This window comes from Vicugna pacos, unplaced genomic scaffold (genome assembly GCF_048564905.1).
Source record: "Vicugna pacos unplaced genomic scaffold, VicPac4 scaffold_151, whole genome shotgun sequence".
Lineage (NCBI taxonomy): Eukaryota > Metazoa > Chordata > Mammalia > Artiodactyla > Camelidae > Vicugna > Vicugna pacos.
Window position 1 is genome coordinate 1 of NW_027328831.1, and position 20,558 is coordinate 20,558.

At 45.5% G+C, this 20,558-nt stretch overlaps 1 protein-coding gene across 1 annotated transcript in view; it reads left to right on the plus strand.

Moving 5' to 3' along the window:
* Positions 1-2,404: 2,404 nt before the first annotated feature.
* Positions 2,405-20,558, plus strand: part of LOC140695133 (uncharacterized) — a 74,821-nt gene continuing 56,667 nt past the window's right edge. The window contains exons 1-3 of the mRNA XM_072958030.1: positions 2,405-2,657; positions 3,111-3,250; positions 7,689-7,907. Of these exons, the coding sequence (XP_072814131.1) occupies positions 7,885-7,907 (23 nt within the window). The 5' untranslated portion in view covers positions 2,405-2,657; positions 3,111-3,250; positions 7,689-7,884. The remainder of the gene's footprint in view (positions 2,658-3,110; positions 3,251-7,688; positions 7,908-20,558) is intronic.

Here is a 20,558-nt window from a genome sequence, read left to right on the forward strand (position 1 = left end):
CCATTGCCTTCTTGGCATCAGTTTTTACATGGAAGGGTAGTGGCTAGAGAAGGAAATGTGTCCACATGACAGGTTTTTCATAAATAAAGTAGGAGTGGTCAAGAGAAGAAAACCTCAGGAATACGAGTGGAAGCAGGTCATTTAATATACCAAATGCGTACTTTCAATGTATGTTTGTGTTTCCGAGTCCACGCTTGTTCTACTCGTGCATTATAGGCCAACACATCAGGAGACAAGGATTTGGGGCAAGAAATAGCGGCTTTAATTTGTAAAGCCAGCGGAGAAGATGGTAGACCAATGTCCTGGAGAACCATCATCCCAAGTCAGAATTCAGGCTCTTCTTATATTAAAAAGGGGAAGCGGGAATGCTTGGTTGATGCAAACTTGGTGTATGAATTCTTTGTTGTTAGAATCCTTTGTTCTTGCAGCTCTTCACCTGGGTCAGATCCGTGTAAACCTCCAACAAGCAAATGTTATTTTCTATTCTGTATCTTGTTATCTTTATACGAATGGAAAAGTGATAATATCCTTCAAAGTCAGAGCCTTGAGAATAGGGTCTCCTGTATATTTCAGGATCTAGGCAACATTGTTTCACAAAAGGTGCAGAAACAGCAAGACTAAGCCTAGGAAACAGGGCACAGGTTTAAAGTCAAAGGAACAGATCTAATATGGAGTCAGATTTGTTCTTTCCTATTTCAGTAGTGCCATGGAGAAGGCACTGTGGGCAGCTTTCTGTAGGGTCCTGGAGGCTTTCTCTCTCAGCCTCTGTGCGCCTCTATTGAAAACCCGTCATCGCTATCTGGCCTGCTGGAAAACCAGTCCGCCTGTTTTGCCCTGAAGTTGTGTTCTGTTTATAACTCATCTCTACTCCTTGGAAAACAACTCAATAAAAACTCAGTTGGTTTCCCACCAGCCCTGAGCAGGGGTGAGGGATAGCATGTTATTATTTTATTAAAAAAATATATAAAAGAGTTTTAAAACAGCACTGGGCACATAGGAGAGAGACAATCAATGCTTCCTGGCTTAAATCGAAAATGATGACTCAGTGAGTCTATGGCTGCTGTATTTGCTGAGCTAGTTACTCCTTTGCTCCATTACACATTTATTTTAACTGAAAAAGAAATATATGCATATGGTTAAAAAAATTCAAACAGAGCAAAAAATACTCAAGTGAAAGAAGTTTTCCCTCATCCTCTGTTCTTACACGCCTCCCTGGAGATGCCAATGTTTACAATCCTTTGTGTGCTTTTCCAGATATGCTATGCAAGTTCCCACCAATGTATGTAAATTCCTTTAAAGTTTTACTTATTTTTAACTTTAAGGGATTTAAATCCTCAAGTGGCTTCTGCCACAGTAATAGAAAAGAAGAAATCTGACTCCATATTAGATCTGTTCCTTTGACTTTAACCCTGTGCTCTGTCTCCTAGGCTTCTTCTTGCTTGTAAAACAATGTTGCCTAGAGCCTAAAATATACAGGAGAGCCTATTCTGAAGGCTCTGACCTTTAAGGGTATTTAACACTTTTCCAATCATATAAAGATAACACGTTGCAGAATAGAAAATAACGTTTGTTTTGTTGGAGGTTTACAGGGATCTGACCCAGGGAGATAGCTGCAAGAACAAAGGATTCTAACAAGAAGGAATTCCTACACCAAGAAGTTTGCAAAAACCAAGCACATAGGAAAGCAGCCTGAATTCTGACTTGGGGAGATGGTTTTCCAGGACATTAGTTTGCCATCTAGGTCTACAGAAACTTGCTATTCCATGCCCCAACACTTGGTCTCCCAACTTACTGGCCTGTCCTGCACTGAGGAGAATGAATTTGGACTCAATAACACTTCTACCTACCTAGCAAGTTGGACACTGGGACTGAGGGCAGCTCTCCCACACACAGGGGCCTACGGTGAGCCCTTGATTATTCCCCGAGGTTGGGGTGTGGTTTACCCAGGAGGGATGGGGACTCTACACCAACACTCAGGCAGTCTGCTCCTTCTGGGGCTCTGACATTTTACCTCCCGCTCCCTGCCAGCCCAACATTTGGGACAGTGGAGCTAAGGCAGAGATCGTGCCTGCCTGTTTCCCAGCGTGTAAAAGGGGAATATGTACTCTTCCCAAGGTAGTTCTGAGAAACAACACCTGCGGGTGCTTGGTTCCCTGAGCAACAGTAAACCTAGCTCCTTGTGGGGGCAACGGGTATGATACCCGTAGGGTTTCTGCAGAGACCTTAGCTGGAGGGCTGGGCCAGGGACGTAAAATATGAGCTGTGGGCAATGACGGGTAAGAGAAGGGTGTATAGGCAGGACTGCTGCCTCCTTCGGGGTGCCACAAGAGGTAAAACGCTTTCTCCCCATCTCTGTTACTCCCCTCCCAATTCCAGATAACTGCCTTCCCTCTGCTCCTCAAGTCCATGTGTCTCCCTCCACTTTTCCCCGCCTCCCCTCCTCCTCCCCTATTCTCCCTCCCTCGGTTCCCCTTCCCTCTCAGGACCCAGAGCGGATCGCTGGCCCTCCTGCGCATGCGCAGTTGCTGCCAGCTGGACCGCGGGTTGGAAGCTCCAGCTCCGAGCCGGGGATCGGCCCCAATGGCTTCTCAGCTCTGTCGCCCTGTAGGCCTTTGGCTACTGCCTGGGGCCGGGGCCTCTGGCTGTGGAAGTGCAAGGTGAGGGGATATCGGGAAAGGGGTGAGGCGGCTGCGGGAGGGCGGTCGGCGTGTCACAGCCCCCCAGGGCGCCAGTCAGCGTGTGTTCAGCTCGATTGCTCGGGCCAGACCCCTCTGCCCGCGCCACCTGCCCCGGCGCCCCGGCCACAGCTGTCCAGGGCCAGGTGTGCCCCTGCCGCCTCTTGGCCCAGCCGGGCTCCCCTCAGTCCGCGGCTGGCGTCCGCTTCCCCTCTTCCGCCCGCGAGTCCTCCCCTCCCGGGCTTCCTCTCCTAGGCCGCCGACCCGTCCCCACCACTGGGCGGGCTGTGTCCCGGGCGGGCGGGGTCTGCACACCCGGACGGGGCGGGCGGCTTGGGCTGGGGCTGGGGCTGGCCTCCGAGCGGGGCTGCAGCCCGCACCCCCCCTTTCCCTCCCCCCTAGGGCTGCCCTCCTTTCCCTTTCACCCTCCCTCAGGACCAGCTCAGTGGCGTGTGTGCTGCTCCCCGGACTGAGAGCCTCTGGCTGTAGCGCCCAGCTTCACCTGGTGGAGTCGGGAAAAGGGAGCATCAGTGCTGAGCAAGCTTCTGTCTCCTCCCTCAGTGTTTCTGCCGCAGGTAAGTATCTTGAACACTTTCAGGTGTTATGATGGCGGTGCTTGTTGATGTCACGTGTTTTTATACTGAGAGGGATTAACAGTGGTGAAAGCAGGGCTTGGTTCTGTTAAAAATGAGCTGAAGGCATGAAGCTGTGATATCCTCCTTCCTTCCCTCTCCAAGGGTGAAACGTGTGACAGTCAATTTTAAAAAGATAGTTACAGTCCCTAGCTAGCCCAGCCCAGCTAGTGTGTGTTAACAGGAACAGCATCACCAGAGGCCTTGGAGACCCAGGGATATTGCAGTCCTAAAGAACTCCTGGCACAGTTTGGTTTGTATTGGTTTTTTGTTTTTCTTAAATTGTGGGACAGACTAGTGGTATAAAAAGAAAAATATTTGTCAAGAAATATTTTTTCATATAACAGCGTTATTGTGATATAGTTCACACACCATGAAGTACATCCATTTAAATGGTAAAATTCAGCAGCTTTTAGCATATTCACAGTTGTGCAACCATTATTATTCCAGAACGTTTTTATCACTTCAGAAAGAGCAGTGGAAATTAATGACCTATCCACCCCTCCCCAGTGGTGGTTCTAAAGAAATTTCTTGGCTAATCTTGACCATAAATTCACTTGTTACATTCCAAGAAAAATCTGGTAGGAATTCTAATCAGAATTGCAATGAATCTGTCTATCAAAACAGGAAGAATTAACGTCTTTATGGCACAAACTTCTTCTACCCATGAATATATTTCGGACCCTATATTTTCCTCTGTCCAGAGCCTGGCCCATGGGAAGTCCTCACTACTTGTTGGGCTTGTGAATGATGAGATTCTATACATCGTTAGTTGCAGCTGTAGCCTTTCACAGAAGAGAAAAGAAACCTCAGTGAAGCAAGTGACTCTCTGATGGTCAGAAAGAGTGACAGCCATTGCTGGAGTGATCCAGTGGACTTGGTGTTTACAACCAGAATTCTCCACCACCTACAGCTAAGGGGATTAGAGTGTTCTTTTATTTTTTCTTAATGGCGTTGCTTTTATTTTTACTTATTTTTTAAATTATTTTTTATTTAAGTGTAGTCAATTTACAATGTTAGTTTCAGGTGTACAGCAGAGATTCAGTTATAAACATATGCATATGTATATACATATGTTTTAGATTGTTTTTAGTATAACTCATTACAAGAAATTGAATATAGTTCCCTGTGTTATATAGCAGGTCCTTGTCATTTATTTTATATTTACTAATTTGTATCTGTTAATCCCTCCTTTCCTGCCTGCTAAATACAGTTTGCTTTCTATGTCCATGAGTCCATTTATAGGAGCACCATTTTTCCTAGTAATATATGCTCTTTGGCTGCTTTCAGTTTCAGTAATTCCATCTTATCTGTGGGCGCTTTTCTTCTGGTTGCCTTTATGTGGTTTGCACACGTGGTAATAGAGATCTTTATTTGGGAGAACTCCAGGTCTCGTGTAGTCCCTGGTACAGAATGCCCACTGAATTGATGATTGAACTGGGAAAAAAGCACAGTAAATGCTGGAATTTCCACTATGGTTGAGAATTCCAGGTTTCAATAACCTGTTTAGACAACCTTACTATTGGCTGCACCCATACTGGGTAATTTGGTGGAAATTCATGGTATGGTGGTGTAGAGACGGGGCCTTATATTCTTCTTCTCTTTCTATTTTCTAACACTCATTCTCCTGGGCCTTCCAGATCCTCCCCCAGAAGTGCCCAGGGCTGGCTTGGTGCTGCACTGAGGCAATATTTGTTAATAACGCCCTTTCCTCTTCTCCTCTGAGCCTCCGTTTCTTTCTGTGCACAATGAGCGCTTAGACTAGATAAATACTTTTCAGTTTCTTTTAAAGCCATGTTTCCTTTGAGAAACAGAAAATGCAAATATCTCCTCTCAACCCAACCCTTTAGATTTTGGTATGTCCTCCAAGGAGTGACATAGCTCTTTGTGAAAAATTGATGTGATTTTGATTGCAGGTGACACAGAAAAGACTCTTCAGAGATTTATTGCAGGGAGAGGGCAGGAAAGAGGCAGTATGTGACACTTTCTAGTGTGAGCAACGGAGCAGGGACTTGGATTTAAATACGGTGTCTGACGTGGCCTCTCTCTAATCTTGTAGAATGTGATAAAATTCTCTACCTCAGTTTCTTGATGTGTCAAGTTGGGGTGATAATATTTTAAGGCTTCTGTGAAACATTATACAAATAAGACATTTGTGTCTCGGTAGAAACAAGATCTGCTAGGGATTCAGGGATTTGTTTAAAAAAAATTCTTGTCCATAGCACTCTGTCTGTGTGTATTTAGAAGTTCCTGGAGGGTGAGGGTGAGTCTAAAGTCCATTGTGGGACAGGTGGCCCATATTTCTCCGTGTCCCAGTTTACCCCCTACTCCCCAGTCCTCTTCCTCAGTCCAGGATGAAGTTCCCTAGTAGATTTACACAGAGGTCTTGTGGAAATGGCTTTTCATTTTATTGTTTCACCAAGAAGGGCTGCCATCATGATCTCTGTGGTCAGGTTTTGAAGGGCTGCCATCATGATATCTGGTAAGAATTCTATGCAATTTGGAGTTCCAATTTAATGAAAAGAAAAAAATTACAAATAGAAAATTAGAACAAGGGTGGTGACAGGGGCTCTTTTAAGTGGACACCATTAGCTTTGTTAGCTTCAGGTGCTGTGGCCTGTTGCCACGAGGACCCATCCTCTTGCTCTGAAGTTGGAGGGACTAGTGGGCTCAGTGGGAATGTTAACTGAGTGTATCTCATGGGCTGGGCATTGTCCTATTTGTACTGTGTGTTCCTTATTTGAGACAGTGAGCTCACCTAACTTCGATAACCTCTTTAAAATATTAGACTTTTAATTTTGAGATGTAATGTAGATTCCCATGTGGTAGTAAGAGATTATATGGAGAGGGCCTATGGACCCTTTGCCCAGTTTTCTTAATGGTTCCATCATGCAGTGTTGGGGTACAATTCATTACTGACTCACTAACAATTTGAGGTTTGTGTTATTGCCCTTATTTCTATTCACGATTAAACTGGGGCTTCGTGAAGCACGCAGGCCTGTCCAGGTCACCCACATTGTTAATGCAGAGTCGGGTGAACGTGGGCTTGGGATTTCCAGGCAGTACCATTATGATGGTTTGTGGCAGGGAGCAGCATTCACTTTGCTTGTTTATTCATTCATTCAACAAACATTTATTGAGTAAACTCTGTGGGTCAGATGCTTTCATAGAGTTATCTGATTCTTCAGCAGTACTGAGAATCAGGTAATGTTTATATTTTTTAATCTGAGAAAATTAGCTCTGAGAGGTTATAACCTCCCCAAAGGAAGTATAACTCATAAAGGAGGGATAGAACATGTGTACAGTCACCTCCTTTTATGCAGGTGGTACCCTATGCATTTTACATTTTCAAACATCCGTAATCCAGATATATTCTTGTAAGGCAAGGCTTTTTTTTTAATTGAAGTATAGTCAAGTTTACAATGTTGTGTCAATTGCAAGGTGTTTTTTGACTTTTGAATTAAAAAATACTTTTTCAGGAGGGAAATTAGGTGTATTTATTTGTTTGATTTTTTAAAATGAGGTACTGGGGTTTGAACCCAGGACCTCGTACATGCTAAGCATGTGCTCCACCAATGAACAGTACCCTCTACCCCAAGGCAAGTTTTCTTATCCATTATTATGAAGCTTAGGAGTTCAAATAAATTGAATAGGAATCCAGATCTTTTGATCCTACTGTGGTCCTTCTCTTTATATTCTGCTGAAGGGGGTTGGGGAAGCATTTCCTTTGTTCATTTCTTTATTCAGCATTTTTGAGCAGTGACTTTGCATCAGGGCCTTGCTAGGTGCTTGGAAATAGAAAATAAGAAATGACCTTTCTCTGCAGAGGCAGGAAGCCTAGACCAAAAGCTGGGTAATGTGATCCGAGCTACAGTAGCCATATGCAGACTCTGAGGACAAACTGTACCCTTGGATTTGCTTTGGCTTCCCTTGTCTTCTGGCTGGTACACACCAGGTCACCGCAACCCAGATGGGCCCGTAGCACACAGCAGAGAATGTACCTCGATCTCCTCTCCCCTCTCGGCAGAGCCTGCAACATGAGCATCCCTGACTACGTGCAGTGTGCTGAGGACCACCAGACTCGTCCCGTTGTGGTCCAATCCATAGAGATCATCTCAGAGGAGAATTTCTTTTGCATCTATCAGCTACTCACCTCGGTTAGCCATATCAGCCCTTGTGGCTCCCAGTGGACATTCTGTATCCACTACAGGCACCGCTATGTGCCCGAGAATCGGTGGAGCGTCTTCCAGAAACACCCCAAGGTCGTGGGCCTTGTCACCATTACCGAATGTCTCTCTGCCAAGGCCTTCGAGAAGCTCCACATGCAGAGGAGCTGTATGGTGCATCGCTTAATGACTCTCAGCTTTTTGTCTTTGTGCAGCATGGGGAGGTAGCCGAGCAGACACGCACCGACGTTGCCTTCAATCTAAGAGTACTGCAGGGTGGTGGAGAAGAGGATCGAGGACTTCACTGAGTCACTCTTCATCTTGCTCAAGTCCAAGTGGCTGGATGGTGGCCCCAAGAATTCTGGGGACAAGATCCCCCTCCCCTGCATCCCGTTTGAGAAGGAGGACTTCATGGGACTGGACACAGACAGCAGGTAAGTTTACCTGGAAGCCAGTCCACCTTGGCTGTGTGCTGGATTGCTTCCCTACATCCAGAAAGGGATCAGCAAGGAAGAAGTCAATCTTGTAGCCAAGGGGGGAGGGAGGTGCAGCCCGCCGGTTTCCAGACATTTCAAAGTGAATCCGCCTTTATTTCAGAGAGATCCTTTTAGGGTTAGTGTGGACACTTACTCCCGCTTTACAGCCAGGAACATGGTGGGACCCCTGGAGTTGCTGTCCAATAAAGTAGCCAAAGCCACATGCTAGGAGCACTGGGGAGGAGGCTGGACTCAGCTGAGATGTACTGTAGGTCAAATGCACATCAGACGCTGAGGCTTGTCTAGTAAAAGTACATAAACTATCTCTCTACTTCCTATATTGATTACATGTCAAAATAATAGTATTTTACATACAGTAGATTAAGTAAGATCTGTTCTTAAAATCACATTCTAGTATTTGTTTTTTGTTTGTTGGTTTGTTTCTTTGTTTCAAATTTTAAACGTGGCAACTGGGAAACTTTCTTTACATGGCTCTCATTTCATTTCTGTTGCGCAGCCTGTCCTGGTACATGCTCATCCCTTTGCTTATAGATGAGATGCTGAGCCCCGAGAGGCAGAACGAGGCGCTGGTTGAGCTGCGGCTGGAGCCGCTGTCACCTGCCTCCCAGGCCCAGCACCTTTTCAGCTCAGGCCGTCTCTTCCTGCCCGACAGCCACCATGCCAAGTTAGGACATCAGAAACACCGCCAGGGACTTCCTAATGAACTCCTTATGCAGGGAAAGGCGTATCACGGTGTATGGGACAGAGCAGGGAAATGTTCATTCCCACTGTGTCCCTGTGATTAAGTCAATGGCCCCACTTTGCCTCGGAAGTACAGATGAGCTCTTCTGGGCTGCCTACCCCCCACCTTCTGCTCTGTTTCCCCGTATATCTATCATGTTTTCCCTCGGGCTGAAGAGGGTGAGATGCCTTTGCCGAGACGTGGTCCCCCTTTGCTGGGGTGAGTGAGGGAAGCTGTGTCCCCCCGGCCTACGGCCTCGGTCCTTGAGTCTGGAGAGGGCTCATGGTGGTCCCACAGGTGGCGGTCAGAAGACCTGGCATGTGCTACCGGGCCCGCTTTGGAGGTGGTGCTCTGTGATTCTTGAACTTACCTAAGATCAGATCCTACTTTCTGGTTGTTGGTAAGTTGGAGGAGAAGATGCTAGGGAATTAATAAAAAGAATGTCTAGACCAGCCCTGTGAGTGAGAAGCACAGGGGACACTAGTCCCACCTGCGAGAGCCCACCTAGCAGGCTCTGGATGAATTTTCTGTTCCTCCCCAGAAATACCTCTATGGCTTAAGGAAGAGGAGAGGCATGTCGTGGCCATGATCTGTACTTGTCCTCACAGGGCCCTGTGATCTACATGCCCGCACTCCCCATCTGCTTCTTGGAGATGAGCTGGCATGTTTAGGAGCCTGGGCACTGCTGAGGGCATAGCTCCCAGCACCGTGCTACACAGAGTCTCGCTCCGTTCACCTCATCTGTCAACTCCTGCTGAGGCCCCAGACATTAGTCAAGTAGGTGCATCAGCGAAACCTAAGCAGGGACCACCTTCTCCCCCTGGACAGACTGGTGAGTGAGCAGTGGAAGCCTGGAGCCCTGCCCCAGCCCCCACGCCAGTGCCACTTCTTTTGTCATAGGAGGCACTGGTGACATTTTTGCTCAACAAATGCTTGTCTCTGAGTCTGCAGACCCACCAGAGAATGCCAGCTTGTTTTTGCCTTTTGAAGTCTGCCCTTGGGACTTGGCGGAGTAGCCGGATGTGTACTTAGCCCACAGTGGTTCAGCGCATTAAACCTGCCTCCTTGTGGGTCTGTCTATTCTGGTACCATAAGGGCTCAGCCAGCATCTGAACGTCATTGAGATAACGCGGCCAGTGAGCTCGGGTCAAGCACATTCTCCTCCAGTCACTTTTACTCCATTGTTTCTTTTACTATTCCACAGTCATTAATTTTTTAAACAATGCTTTGGTGCAGGAGCAGAGCCTCATTCTCTCCTGCTACTCTTGGTGGAAGTGAGTAAAACGGTTCAGACTGAAATGCGACAATAATTTGTAGCTCAAAAGCTGCCTAGTCGCTTGTAGGTCGAATTTTGGTTAGGGGAGCTGAACACGTTGTGGTCCCCCGGCAGCGCCGCTCCCCTCAGGCCCCTGCTTTCCCTTGAGCAGGAGGTGAGGTTGGGCCTCACCATCCCCGCGTCCCTGGCCTCACACACTCACATAAATTCTTGTACATGCAGTCAAAATTATTTTTGTTCTTGTGTGATTCTAATTTTCTCTTGTTCCTCTTTTCCTTTTTCTTTACTCCTTTTTCACTTGTACTGCCCAGTGAGCATGTTGTTGCTTCTGAAAATGTGGGCTGTGCACACCCTGCATTGGAAATAGCCAGATTGCCCTCCGTACAGTCTCCATCGCTTTAAAAAGCAACAACTTAACAGCTGTTTTGATCCATCTATTATCTTAGTCATTTTTTATTTTCTAATTTTTTGGAATATTTGCTTTGTTAGCTCATCACCCACTGGTGTTTGATACCTGTTGAAATCCTTGCTTTTGAGGAACATGTTTGGTCCTCCTTTTATTTGATGACAAATGCGCCCTTATTAAATTTGTTTCATTGTTTTGAAGAAGTAAGATGTGAATTGATTTAGTCGGCTGCTCAGGGATTCTTTTCATGGAGTATTTAAACTTGTAAGGTCAAACTCTGCAGCATTTTGCTCGATTCCTGCTTTTACACAAACGTGCTCAGCACGCGGTTCCTGGCTGTCGCTGTGTGACGTGCGTGACGTCGCTTCCTGGCCGGCGGTCACTGGTGAGGATGTGGCCGCCACGGAGGTGACAGCTGCAGGGGACGCTGTTGGAGGAAGAGGTCACCGTTTGGTTCTTTAATTTTTTTTTTTTGCATTCAACTTCCCCGTGCCATTTACTTTACTTTGCCTTCATAAATGGGCAGAATTGGGTCTAAAATCCATGCCACTATTTTTTCCCTTTACGAGGCTGGTTTTTCTGAGTATCAGGACAACATGGCCTTCTCCTAAGTAGCTGGCTTACCTGGATCTGTTGGGCAAAGGGACTGCTAAAAGGGCCGTAGCTTCCTCTCTGCTCCAGCCAGTGGGCATTCAGAGCTGGGTCTGTGGTTTGCCTCAGCAGCCGTGCAGACCTTCCTGCCTCGGCCTTTACTTTTAACCCATGTTGGCAGTAAAGAGCTGAATCCGTTTCTGTTGCAGCTGACGCCCACCACGTGGGCCCCCTAACGTGTCGTTAGTTTGTGGTAGTCAGTCCCCAACACCCCAGTCAACAATGAAGGAAGATGATTTGTCCAACCCAGGACCTTGGATTCTCAACCCTACCCTGGTTCATCTCACCTGGTGGAATTGTTTGGCCACCACCATCATGCTGACCATGAGGCCTTGTTTCTCCTTTCATGCTCTGGTCCAAATGTGGACACTTCATTTTTCACTGAATTTGTCTCGCTTGAGACAGGCCAGAATATCTGAATGAGTCCATCACATTCTGGGTGGGGAACAGAACAGAAGTAAGTGTCGCAAGTAGATGGAGTCTAGGCTGTCCGGGTTGGCAAATGCAGGCTGGGATCTGTGATGGCTGGGCTGTACACTGGACACAGGCCTTTCCCATGGCTCCTGAGAGCCCATGAGTTGAAGTGATAACAGCCTTGCGTGGGTTCCCCCATCCTCATCTGCTCATTGGCAAGTGTGTCTGCTAATTAGGAGCTCCCCCAGACCTCGGGCCCTTCAAAGCTCAGACCATGGGAGAACCTTGAGTCCCTTCTCCTGGGCCTCCTGTGTGAGAATCCACTGCCTTCTGAGGTGACCAGCGGCAGGAGATGCCTCCCCATCCAGGGAGCACCCTACGGAGGACTGTTAGTGCACCATGCTGTGAGCTTGTGTGTTTCCGGCCATGGTCCCTACAGAACTACACTTGAGATGGGCTTATTGATGGAGATAACAGGACTGATTCCAGGGCAGGGCCTGGGGGAGGGAACAGTGAAAATTGAATGTGACCTCAGACACCTCGGTGGGTGCTGGGGCTGTTACTAAAATGGGGAGTCTGGGAGATACCTGACAGGAATGGAATTCCAGAGTAAATGGTGGACATGAGGCATTTTTAAGATGCCATTTGTCATCCAAATTAGGACTTCAAAGAGGCACTCGGGTCGATGAGCCTGGGGCTCAGGTGAAGGAGCCGGACTAGAGATACACGTTGGGAGTCGTCATTCTTAGCTGGTGTTCACAGCCTTGCATGTGAATTAGATCATCTCGAGAGCTGCAGACTGAGACTGAGGGGGGCAGGGCTGTGTCTTGGTTGGAGGAAAGCCCAGACCATACAGCTCTGGTGTGTCAGTCAGTGGCGTTTGCCATTTTCAAAGCAATGCCAGTTATCCTTAAGGGGCCAGGGGCTGGGCAGGGCCAGCCAGGAAGAAATCTGAAGGGAGGGTCGTGGCCACGTGTGCGTCTTGGGAAGGTGCAGAGGCTGCAGGGTACGGGAGGGTAGACTCCTCAGAAGCTAGAGTTGCAGTGAGGAGTGGGGAGAAGTTAGTCACAATCACCTGTGAGGGAGGGAGGGAGGCCTAGGGAGCCCCACCTTACCGGACTCGCTTTCCCATGAACAGAAGGCAGTCAGACAGAGGATCTGAGGTGAGAAGGGATGGGCACTGGGAGGGGAGCCAACCTGGAGAATGGTGCTTGCAAAATTCTGGAATAGTCTCCCTGAAAAATAGAGTTAAAAATACCCAGACTCTTAAGAACATTGTTAGTGACTTGGGAGGAGGCAGTTGTTTTTCTGGCCTCCTAAGGGTAAGGCATGTATCCAGGGATACACAGAAGATACGGGCAGTCTGTTCCGGGGGCTTGATCGTTACCGGGGGAACAGTGCAAGTTTAAAGGGGGAGAAGGGCAGCGGAGGGAAACTAGCCAGGCCCCGTGTCAGGTACCAGTCGGCCGCCCTACTTGCGTGTTTCATTCACATCCATGCCTCCCAGGTGGGCGGTGGCAGCCCCCTTTTGGGGATTGGGAAGCCTTCTCAGAGGGGTTAAAGAATTGGTCCATTTAGCGACTAGTAAATGCTGTAGCAGGATTCAAGCAGGGCCTTGTCAGAATTCAAGGGCATGTTCTCTCTACTGTTTCCAGTACTTCCCTGTTATACCTGGAATGGTGAAGTGGGTCAGTTTTGGAGCCTTTCAGAAAAAGTATGATTTAAGCGCCTCTGGACTGTTTCACAAAGCTCAGCATTCTTTGATGGTTCTGAAGCACGCAGTGATTTTCGTCCCAGAGAGGTAACGTCTAACTCCTTTGATGATGACGTGGTTGCAAATGGTGTACAGGTGCAAAACCAGACTTTGCAGCTTCTGAAGGGAAACTCTCCAGTTCTCCCTTGGTCGGCTTTCTTCCACGGGATGTAACTGTGCTGCAGCGTAGGCCTGAGCTTTCCATATGGAGTGAGAGTTTAATATCCGATGTTAGCATAAAACGGTCAGATGAAGAAAATCGAAGTTGACAATTTATTTTTGGGTTTCATTAGTCAAGATATACTATCAGTTAATGGCCCATATAGCAAATGAAATTGAGTACAGGACATTGCATTTCTTACTTTCTATTTAGAGTTCTCTTACAGAATAATGTTGCCTGCTTTGGAACATCAGCTCCACCACTCACGGCACCTATCAGTGTGTTGGTGTGATTGCATTTACAGAGTGAATGTAATCTGGGCTTCCTCAGCCCCAAACACTTCAGTGCAGAATCACGGGCTGTAGACGTCTGTTAGTCACGCAAATACTTCTAAAATTATATGATTCCAGAAAAGAAAGAAGAGAGAGAGAGAGATTGCCTTTATCAAATTTCCTTTCAGTTCTAAATGAAAACTGTTGTTGAGCAGCTCTGGTTTCCTTTGGATAAGAATATATACATTTCTTTGCATGTAACCTGGGTTTTGGGCTAGAACACCAAGTTCTTGCTGTCCACAAGCCACAAAAATAGTAGCCAAATGGCACACGTGTGAAATATTTTATACTTTTTTCTGAGAAAGTATCCTTGAATTTGGGACTTGGGCTGTGATTTCTGCTTTTTGATTCCCCCACCTGTCTTGTAATCTCTCACTCCTTCCCACGTGGTTCCCAAGTGTTCGTGGTCTCAAAGGAGCGGGCAAACACCCAGTTGGTCACCATGTACTGCTGCTATAGATAGAGCCCAGACAAGACTTAAAGGACATTATCAGAGAGAACTTCCTGGAAGAAATGGGCTGTACATTCAGTTGTGAGGACAGAGTAAGAGTCAGCCAAGAGAAGGAGTCAAGAATGTGGCTCAGGTCGCAGGTGCAGCCCGGGCAGAGGCCTGGAGGCTTTTGGCGTGGGGACCCGGGGAGAGTGCCCTGTGCGGTCCAGGGTGGAGGGAGCCCCTGCTGGGGAGGACACTGGAGAGAGTCCGGGGTGTAGGGCTTTGGAAGAAGTTGAGTTTTACTAGAACTGACACAGTAGGCAGTGAAGGGTGTCAACAGAAGTGACCCTCTGGGAAGGTACTTCTGGTTTTGCTTCTGATATACTACAGACAAAAGGGTCGGGACGGGTGAGAGCAGGTATGTCTGTCCCTTTGAGATCCAACCCGTCATTCATTTATTCATAACACGTGCACTTCAGTGAGTCTAGGGGAGAGAGAGTGTAGCCACATAAATAAGCAAAATGTATTTGCTTCTTGAGAGCTTAGCGTTGTCAGTTAGCCTAGAATGTTCTAGGAAGAGAGGAACAAATTGTGGAGGTTGGAGGGAGGGAAGGCTTCCTTGGGAAACAGTCAAAATGAACCTGGAGGCAAGTGGGAAGTAGGAGCAGGTCAGGGGGCTCCTGAGGTCACTGGGGACCTATGTACTGAGATGAGGCTGGGCGAGCAGGGTCTGGGGTGGGGCTAGAACTCTACCAGGGAGCCTCTGAACTGTTTGAAGTGGGGTTGATGTAATCAAATTTGTGCTTTGGGAAGGCTGTCGTGGCTTTGTGTGTGTGTGTAGCGGGGAAGAGGTGGAGGGTGCCACCAACTGGGGGATCATTTGAAGGCCATTCACAGGCTGGGATATGGGCTTCGGGGCTACTTGGGGACGGCAGGGGCAGTGTGGATGCCGGCTTTTCTTATGGGGGACTTGTTAGCGGGGCTGCCCTAGAGGCACCTTGTGGCTGGAAGAAAACTGATGGAGGCTGCCAGGGGGACATTCCTCTTCTCTCTTTCCATGCCTAGTGTGATTATCTTAGCTCAGCCAACATTTGGAACAAAAGAGCTAATCTCCAGGGTTGCCCAGGCCTTTGTAGAGCTCCTTCGAGTGAGATCTGATAGGATTTAGGTTTGTGTTCAGATCTGGATGTTCACTTAGCTAGAAACGTCCTGTCATTTCGATTTCCATAGGGGTTTTTATTCCTGATAAAGATTGCTTTCTTGGTGAGAGGAAAATTATTACAGCTGTTGTCTTTTTCAAAAAAAATCATATGTTTTAAGAGCTTTAATATTCAAAAGAATAGGAATATATAAAATATTTAAGGAAGTCTTTGGTGTGGTTTCTTTGCTTTCTGAGCTAATGTGGACTTAGAGCCTTTGTATTACTTAATAGCACATCCTTGTCAGTATTTAAAGAGCTGTTAGTGAGCACCCCAGGCCCCACCTCTCAAAGAATCGTTAAAGTTTGCTCTGAAATAGTGAGGTCATAAACGTCTTGTTTTCAGAAATCAAAAGGTTTTAAATACGCACCATAGCTCCATTTATAAAATAATAATAAGTTCAAAATTAAGAAAATGGAGGATAATTGATTTTTTTTAAAGCCTAAACATAAACTTTCTTGTGCTAATTTTGCAACTGGAAATTTTGAAAAGAAAAATCCTACTGCAATATCATCTACGTGGTATATATATATGAGTTTCACGTTTGAAAAGTAACTGCGCAGTGGTTCTCAAAGTCAGGAGCATTCCAGCTCAAATACTGGCAGTGGTGGCTGCTGGTTTTCAATGGAAGAGCCTAAATTTGCCTTCTTAGCTTTTTTTTTTTTTTTGTACTGAGAAGGTTGAGTAGTGCTTTGCCAGCATGATTTTCGGGCAATTTGAGGGCAGCTGTCGTGTTCCAGCAGTGAGATATTTCCATGCATTTTATTTTCTGGACATCACCAGGGCACATGTGGGGTTTGTGCCTGCAGGCTGGAATGCTGCAGGACTCCCTAATCCATCACCATTATGTCCTGGTGCTGCTCCGGTCAGTGAATGATTTTCTGTGACTTGGAGGTAATGTGGTCTGATGGTGATGATCAGACGTGCAGTTAAATGCTATTAATTGAAATAAGAGTAACCTAGAAACATTGCTCTAACAATACAGGATGAGGGAGGAGGATTGGCTGAGCTGCTTGCAGTGGGATGTCTTCTCAGGTGACTCCCTCACCGTGATTCCTGCCAATATCCGCCCCAGCCCTGCACGGTAGTCCTGCCGAAGCAAGCAAGCACTTTGCTCAGAAACGCACTGAATTTCCTTGCGCCTCTGTTTGTTGGCTTTTTTTTGAAAACACATTTTGCCCTTTGCTTAAATGCCATCCATGCTAGTCACCCCTTACACTCATTCTTCTGGACCTCGTCCATACATAGCTGCTGAATGGATGAACAGAATGTAGTATCTCCATGTAGTGGAACATTATTCACACGTAAGAGTGAATAAAAAAGAAAAAAAAAAGAGGAAAATGAAAAATGCCACCTGTTTTGGGAAGTCCACCCTGACTGTTCAACCCACACTTTTCCCTTTGAAACACAATCACTTATGCTCCACTCTACTCTTTTTGATAGTACTTACCACCTTCTAATAATCTTTAACGTTTCCAAAAAAAATAAAAAATAAAGAGATGCTGATGCCACTTCAAAATATACAAGCCTTGCTAACAGCATGTTAATTGAAAGGAAGCAGACACAAACGGCCAGATATTGTTGATTTCAGTGATCTGAAAAGCCCAGAAAAGGCACATGCAGAGGCAGAGAGCAGGTGATGGTTGGAAGGGGCTGGGTGGAGGGGGATTACGGAGTGAATGCTAGTGATAGGGGGATTCTTTTGGGCTGATGAAGTGTTCTGGAAATAGAAGGTGTTGAGGGCTGCACAACTGTGATTGTGCAGAAGACTGCTGAGCGCTGTGTCTGGGAGTGCCTGTTGTTGGGGCATCTTTATTTTGTTCACATCCTGCAATGTGAAGGGCCATCTTCTGCTGTGGTCATTCTACTCCTGTGAGTGGTGAGGGTCAGGACTTTGTAGAGTCCTGTTTCTTTTCTCCCTCTGGCTGAGTGTAGGCAAAAAAATTTAAGCCTGAGAAAGTGCTCCATCTACAGAAATGTCTTTCAGTTTTGCCTGGTGTAAAAATCTTGAGAGCTTTTAACCGTTGAGGCTAGTCTGTGGGGGTAAATAGCCTATGAAGCCTGGGTGAGCCCGGGAAGAGCCGCGCTTCCCTCCCAGACACGGGTGGGGATTTCACCCCCTTTCAGGCAGTGAAGGGCCCAGACCCGTGGGCAGACTTGACAATCGTGAAAATTTACGTGTATCCGCTGCTTCATCTTGGATATTAATTTCAAGCTGAGTCAGTTTGTGACGGCAGCCTCATCCTACATCAGGAATTTATAGTATCTGCTCTTTGAGGTGAAGACCTGACAGACTTGATTATTTAACAGTCTGCTTTGAATTGATATCTCAGATTCCTTTGTCAAAAGCAAAACAGCAGAAATACAGACGTCCTTTAATTCCAATGTGGCCTGGAACGGGTTTAGTGTCTGTGCCTCAGTGGCCTTATCTGCGGGTGGGGAAGATGATAACAGTGCTTCCCTCAGAGGAGCTGGTGAGGGGAGAGTGAGAAGCACAAATGGAGGACTTACACGAGATGCTCATAAATGACCGAATTTAGTGCTCTCCGCCTGGTGAGGCCTTAGGGGTAGAGATGTCAGAACAGAGCAGTCCTAGCCGGAGCTCGATACGTGATGGTAGCTGTTATGATCAGTATCACCACTGTGGGTTATCAGGTAGTTTTAAGACTTGGTAATATGATTTCATGAATAATGTTAAAAGACTAGACATCTCAGATCCAGTTTACATAGTCCTCAAGATTTCTTCTGAGAATTGGATGGTTTCTTCCCTATCTTAAATCTGAGATGAGTCTCTAAAAATTTCCGTATTCCTCCATCCTTTTGCTTTAATTCTCTATTTCTTAAAAAACAAAGTTTTTAGATGGAGTTACTGGGGACTGAATTGAGGGCCTCATGCATGCTAAGCACATACTCTCCCAAATGAGGTATAATCTCTTCCCTGATTTTTTTTTTAAATTTACATCTTAATTTTCAGAGGTTAGAGGCCTCTAATTATTTTTCTGGAGACTTGTCCATGGACCTGTAAATCTACAATTAATGGACAAAATTTGGTTTATTAAAAAAAAATCTATAGAATATTCTACAGTCCACCCAAAAGGAAATACTCATGGACTTAAAATGTTTCTCCTTTAAGGTGATTTCTCCTGTTTGGTCGAGCTTAATTTGTTAACAGCCATCCTCATCATCATAATGACCAAACTCGCTGTGAGTGGACGCCTAACTGAGGCTAAAATGCTTTGCTCATATTTTACTTCATAGCAAGTGTTTGATTGTAGGTATCAGTGTCTCCTTTTTTGTAGCTGAGGGATTGAGAGATGGGTCAGCTTGCCCCAAATGACACGCAGCTGGCGGTGGCTAGCTCGATGCTGGAATCCAGGCTGCACAGGATGAATTCTCAATTGCTCCTCTAATCAGCTTCCCGTTGAGTGTTTTCCCGAACTCCTGTGAGCCCATAAATGACCGATTTTAGCTATCTCAGCCTGATGAGGTCTTCAAAGGAGAGACACCAGTGAGAATGAGAGGCAGAGTGGCATAAATTAAAATTGTACATTTTCACAAATGTTTTATTCTCAGGTAATGACTGTAAAGGAAATAGTTTTTTAATTTAGTGCTTTGTGAGAACTAAAAACAAAACATTTAAAATAACTATTGTGCAAGAGAGAAGTGGTCTTTGAAAGTCCAACTGTTGCTAATGATGTTACTTGTTTTTTCTAGTGGTGCTTATTTACTGAAAAATTTCCAAACACTGAATTTGTTTTATGTAGTCTTAGTATGAAAGAAAACTTTGTCAGTGAGTATTGTAAGTAAAATCCTTACTCTTTTCTTTCCTGATGATGAATATCTTAGTTGTTTACATGGCTTAAGTATATTTCGTCATTTGTGAAATTTGAGTAATATGGTTTACCTTGTCTGACTGTGAGAGCTGGACGCCTTGTATACAAAGCACCGTAGAGGTGCTTAATAAAAATGTGCTTTCACAGTGACTGATAGTTTAGAAGTATCAACTCTGAATACTAAAAAGGGTAGCTTATTTCTGATGCATATTCAATATGTGTATATATGATATACATTAATATGGCTTAAAGTAACTAGGATTGTTTTTTTTTAAGTGCAGTATGAAGCTTTAATGAAATCTGTGTCATTCTAGTGAGACAGGGACTACTTAAATTGCCTTAAGCAGACGACCTTGAAGATTATTTACACAGAATGTAAGCTCAGAATTCATGTTGCCGTGTAACCATCCATCAGACATTTAATTTCTCGGGATCCTGACCAGAACCATTAAGTTTAGAAGAATCCACATTGATTATTATCAGGGAATAAGCTTCTCTCTTTTGTGACTAAAGAAAATTTTGATTTTTTTCTGCACTCTTTTCAGGTTTTAAAATTTCAAAATTTTGGTTTGACATGTCACTTTTTTAATAGAGAGAATAAAGCTCATGCTGTTTTAATATGTAAATAAATGTTTTTGTATTTCAATACCCTTCTATGATTTCCTGGCTCTTTGAGAAGTATTTTGCAAGATACTTAGATTACCTACTGTTGGAAAAATACAGACGTGACTTTTATGAATATAGGCCTAGTACAGTTCTGTTGGTTTTTACTACAGTGCAAGACATGAGACCTAGGAGAGCTTTGCTGCTGATTGCCAGGAGGACAGATCTCAGGTCTCAGTCTCCCCTCGTGTAAAATGAAGTGGCTGGACTGGATTCTTTCCTCTTCTAAGATGAGCTTCCATGAGCCTATGTCTTTTGTTTATATTTAGGAGTATTAGCAATATCAGATTAAATACTGAATACCCCTCCATCCCCCCGAAGCAAAGGGCAGTATATGCTACATAAGCTTCTAGTTATCTGATTCTCGTTTCTCATCTTACAGTCAATTTTTGTGTTGCATGTTTCCCGGCAACCTGGAAGGTCTTTTTAGCCATAGGTGGCGCTGTTGCAACTTTTTACAGTCTTAATTTTTCTGTTTGTAAAATAAGGCTTAAACAATGTGATTTTATTTTGATTCCTTTGCTTAATGCTTCAGAATAGCACAACGTCCATTATGTCTTTCTACCTGGAAAATTTTTTCTGCTTATATCATAGTTTTATTCTTTTATCTCGCTGTGAACATTTCAGACTTGCTGTGCAAACAATGGCAAAATCGGGCTTTTCTTCTAGTGTTAGAAACCAGTGAGCCGGGATATTATAAAACAGCTAGAAGCTGCCTCTGGAGCACCATAAAGCTGAAAGGTGTGT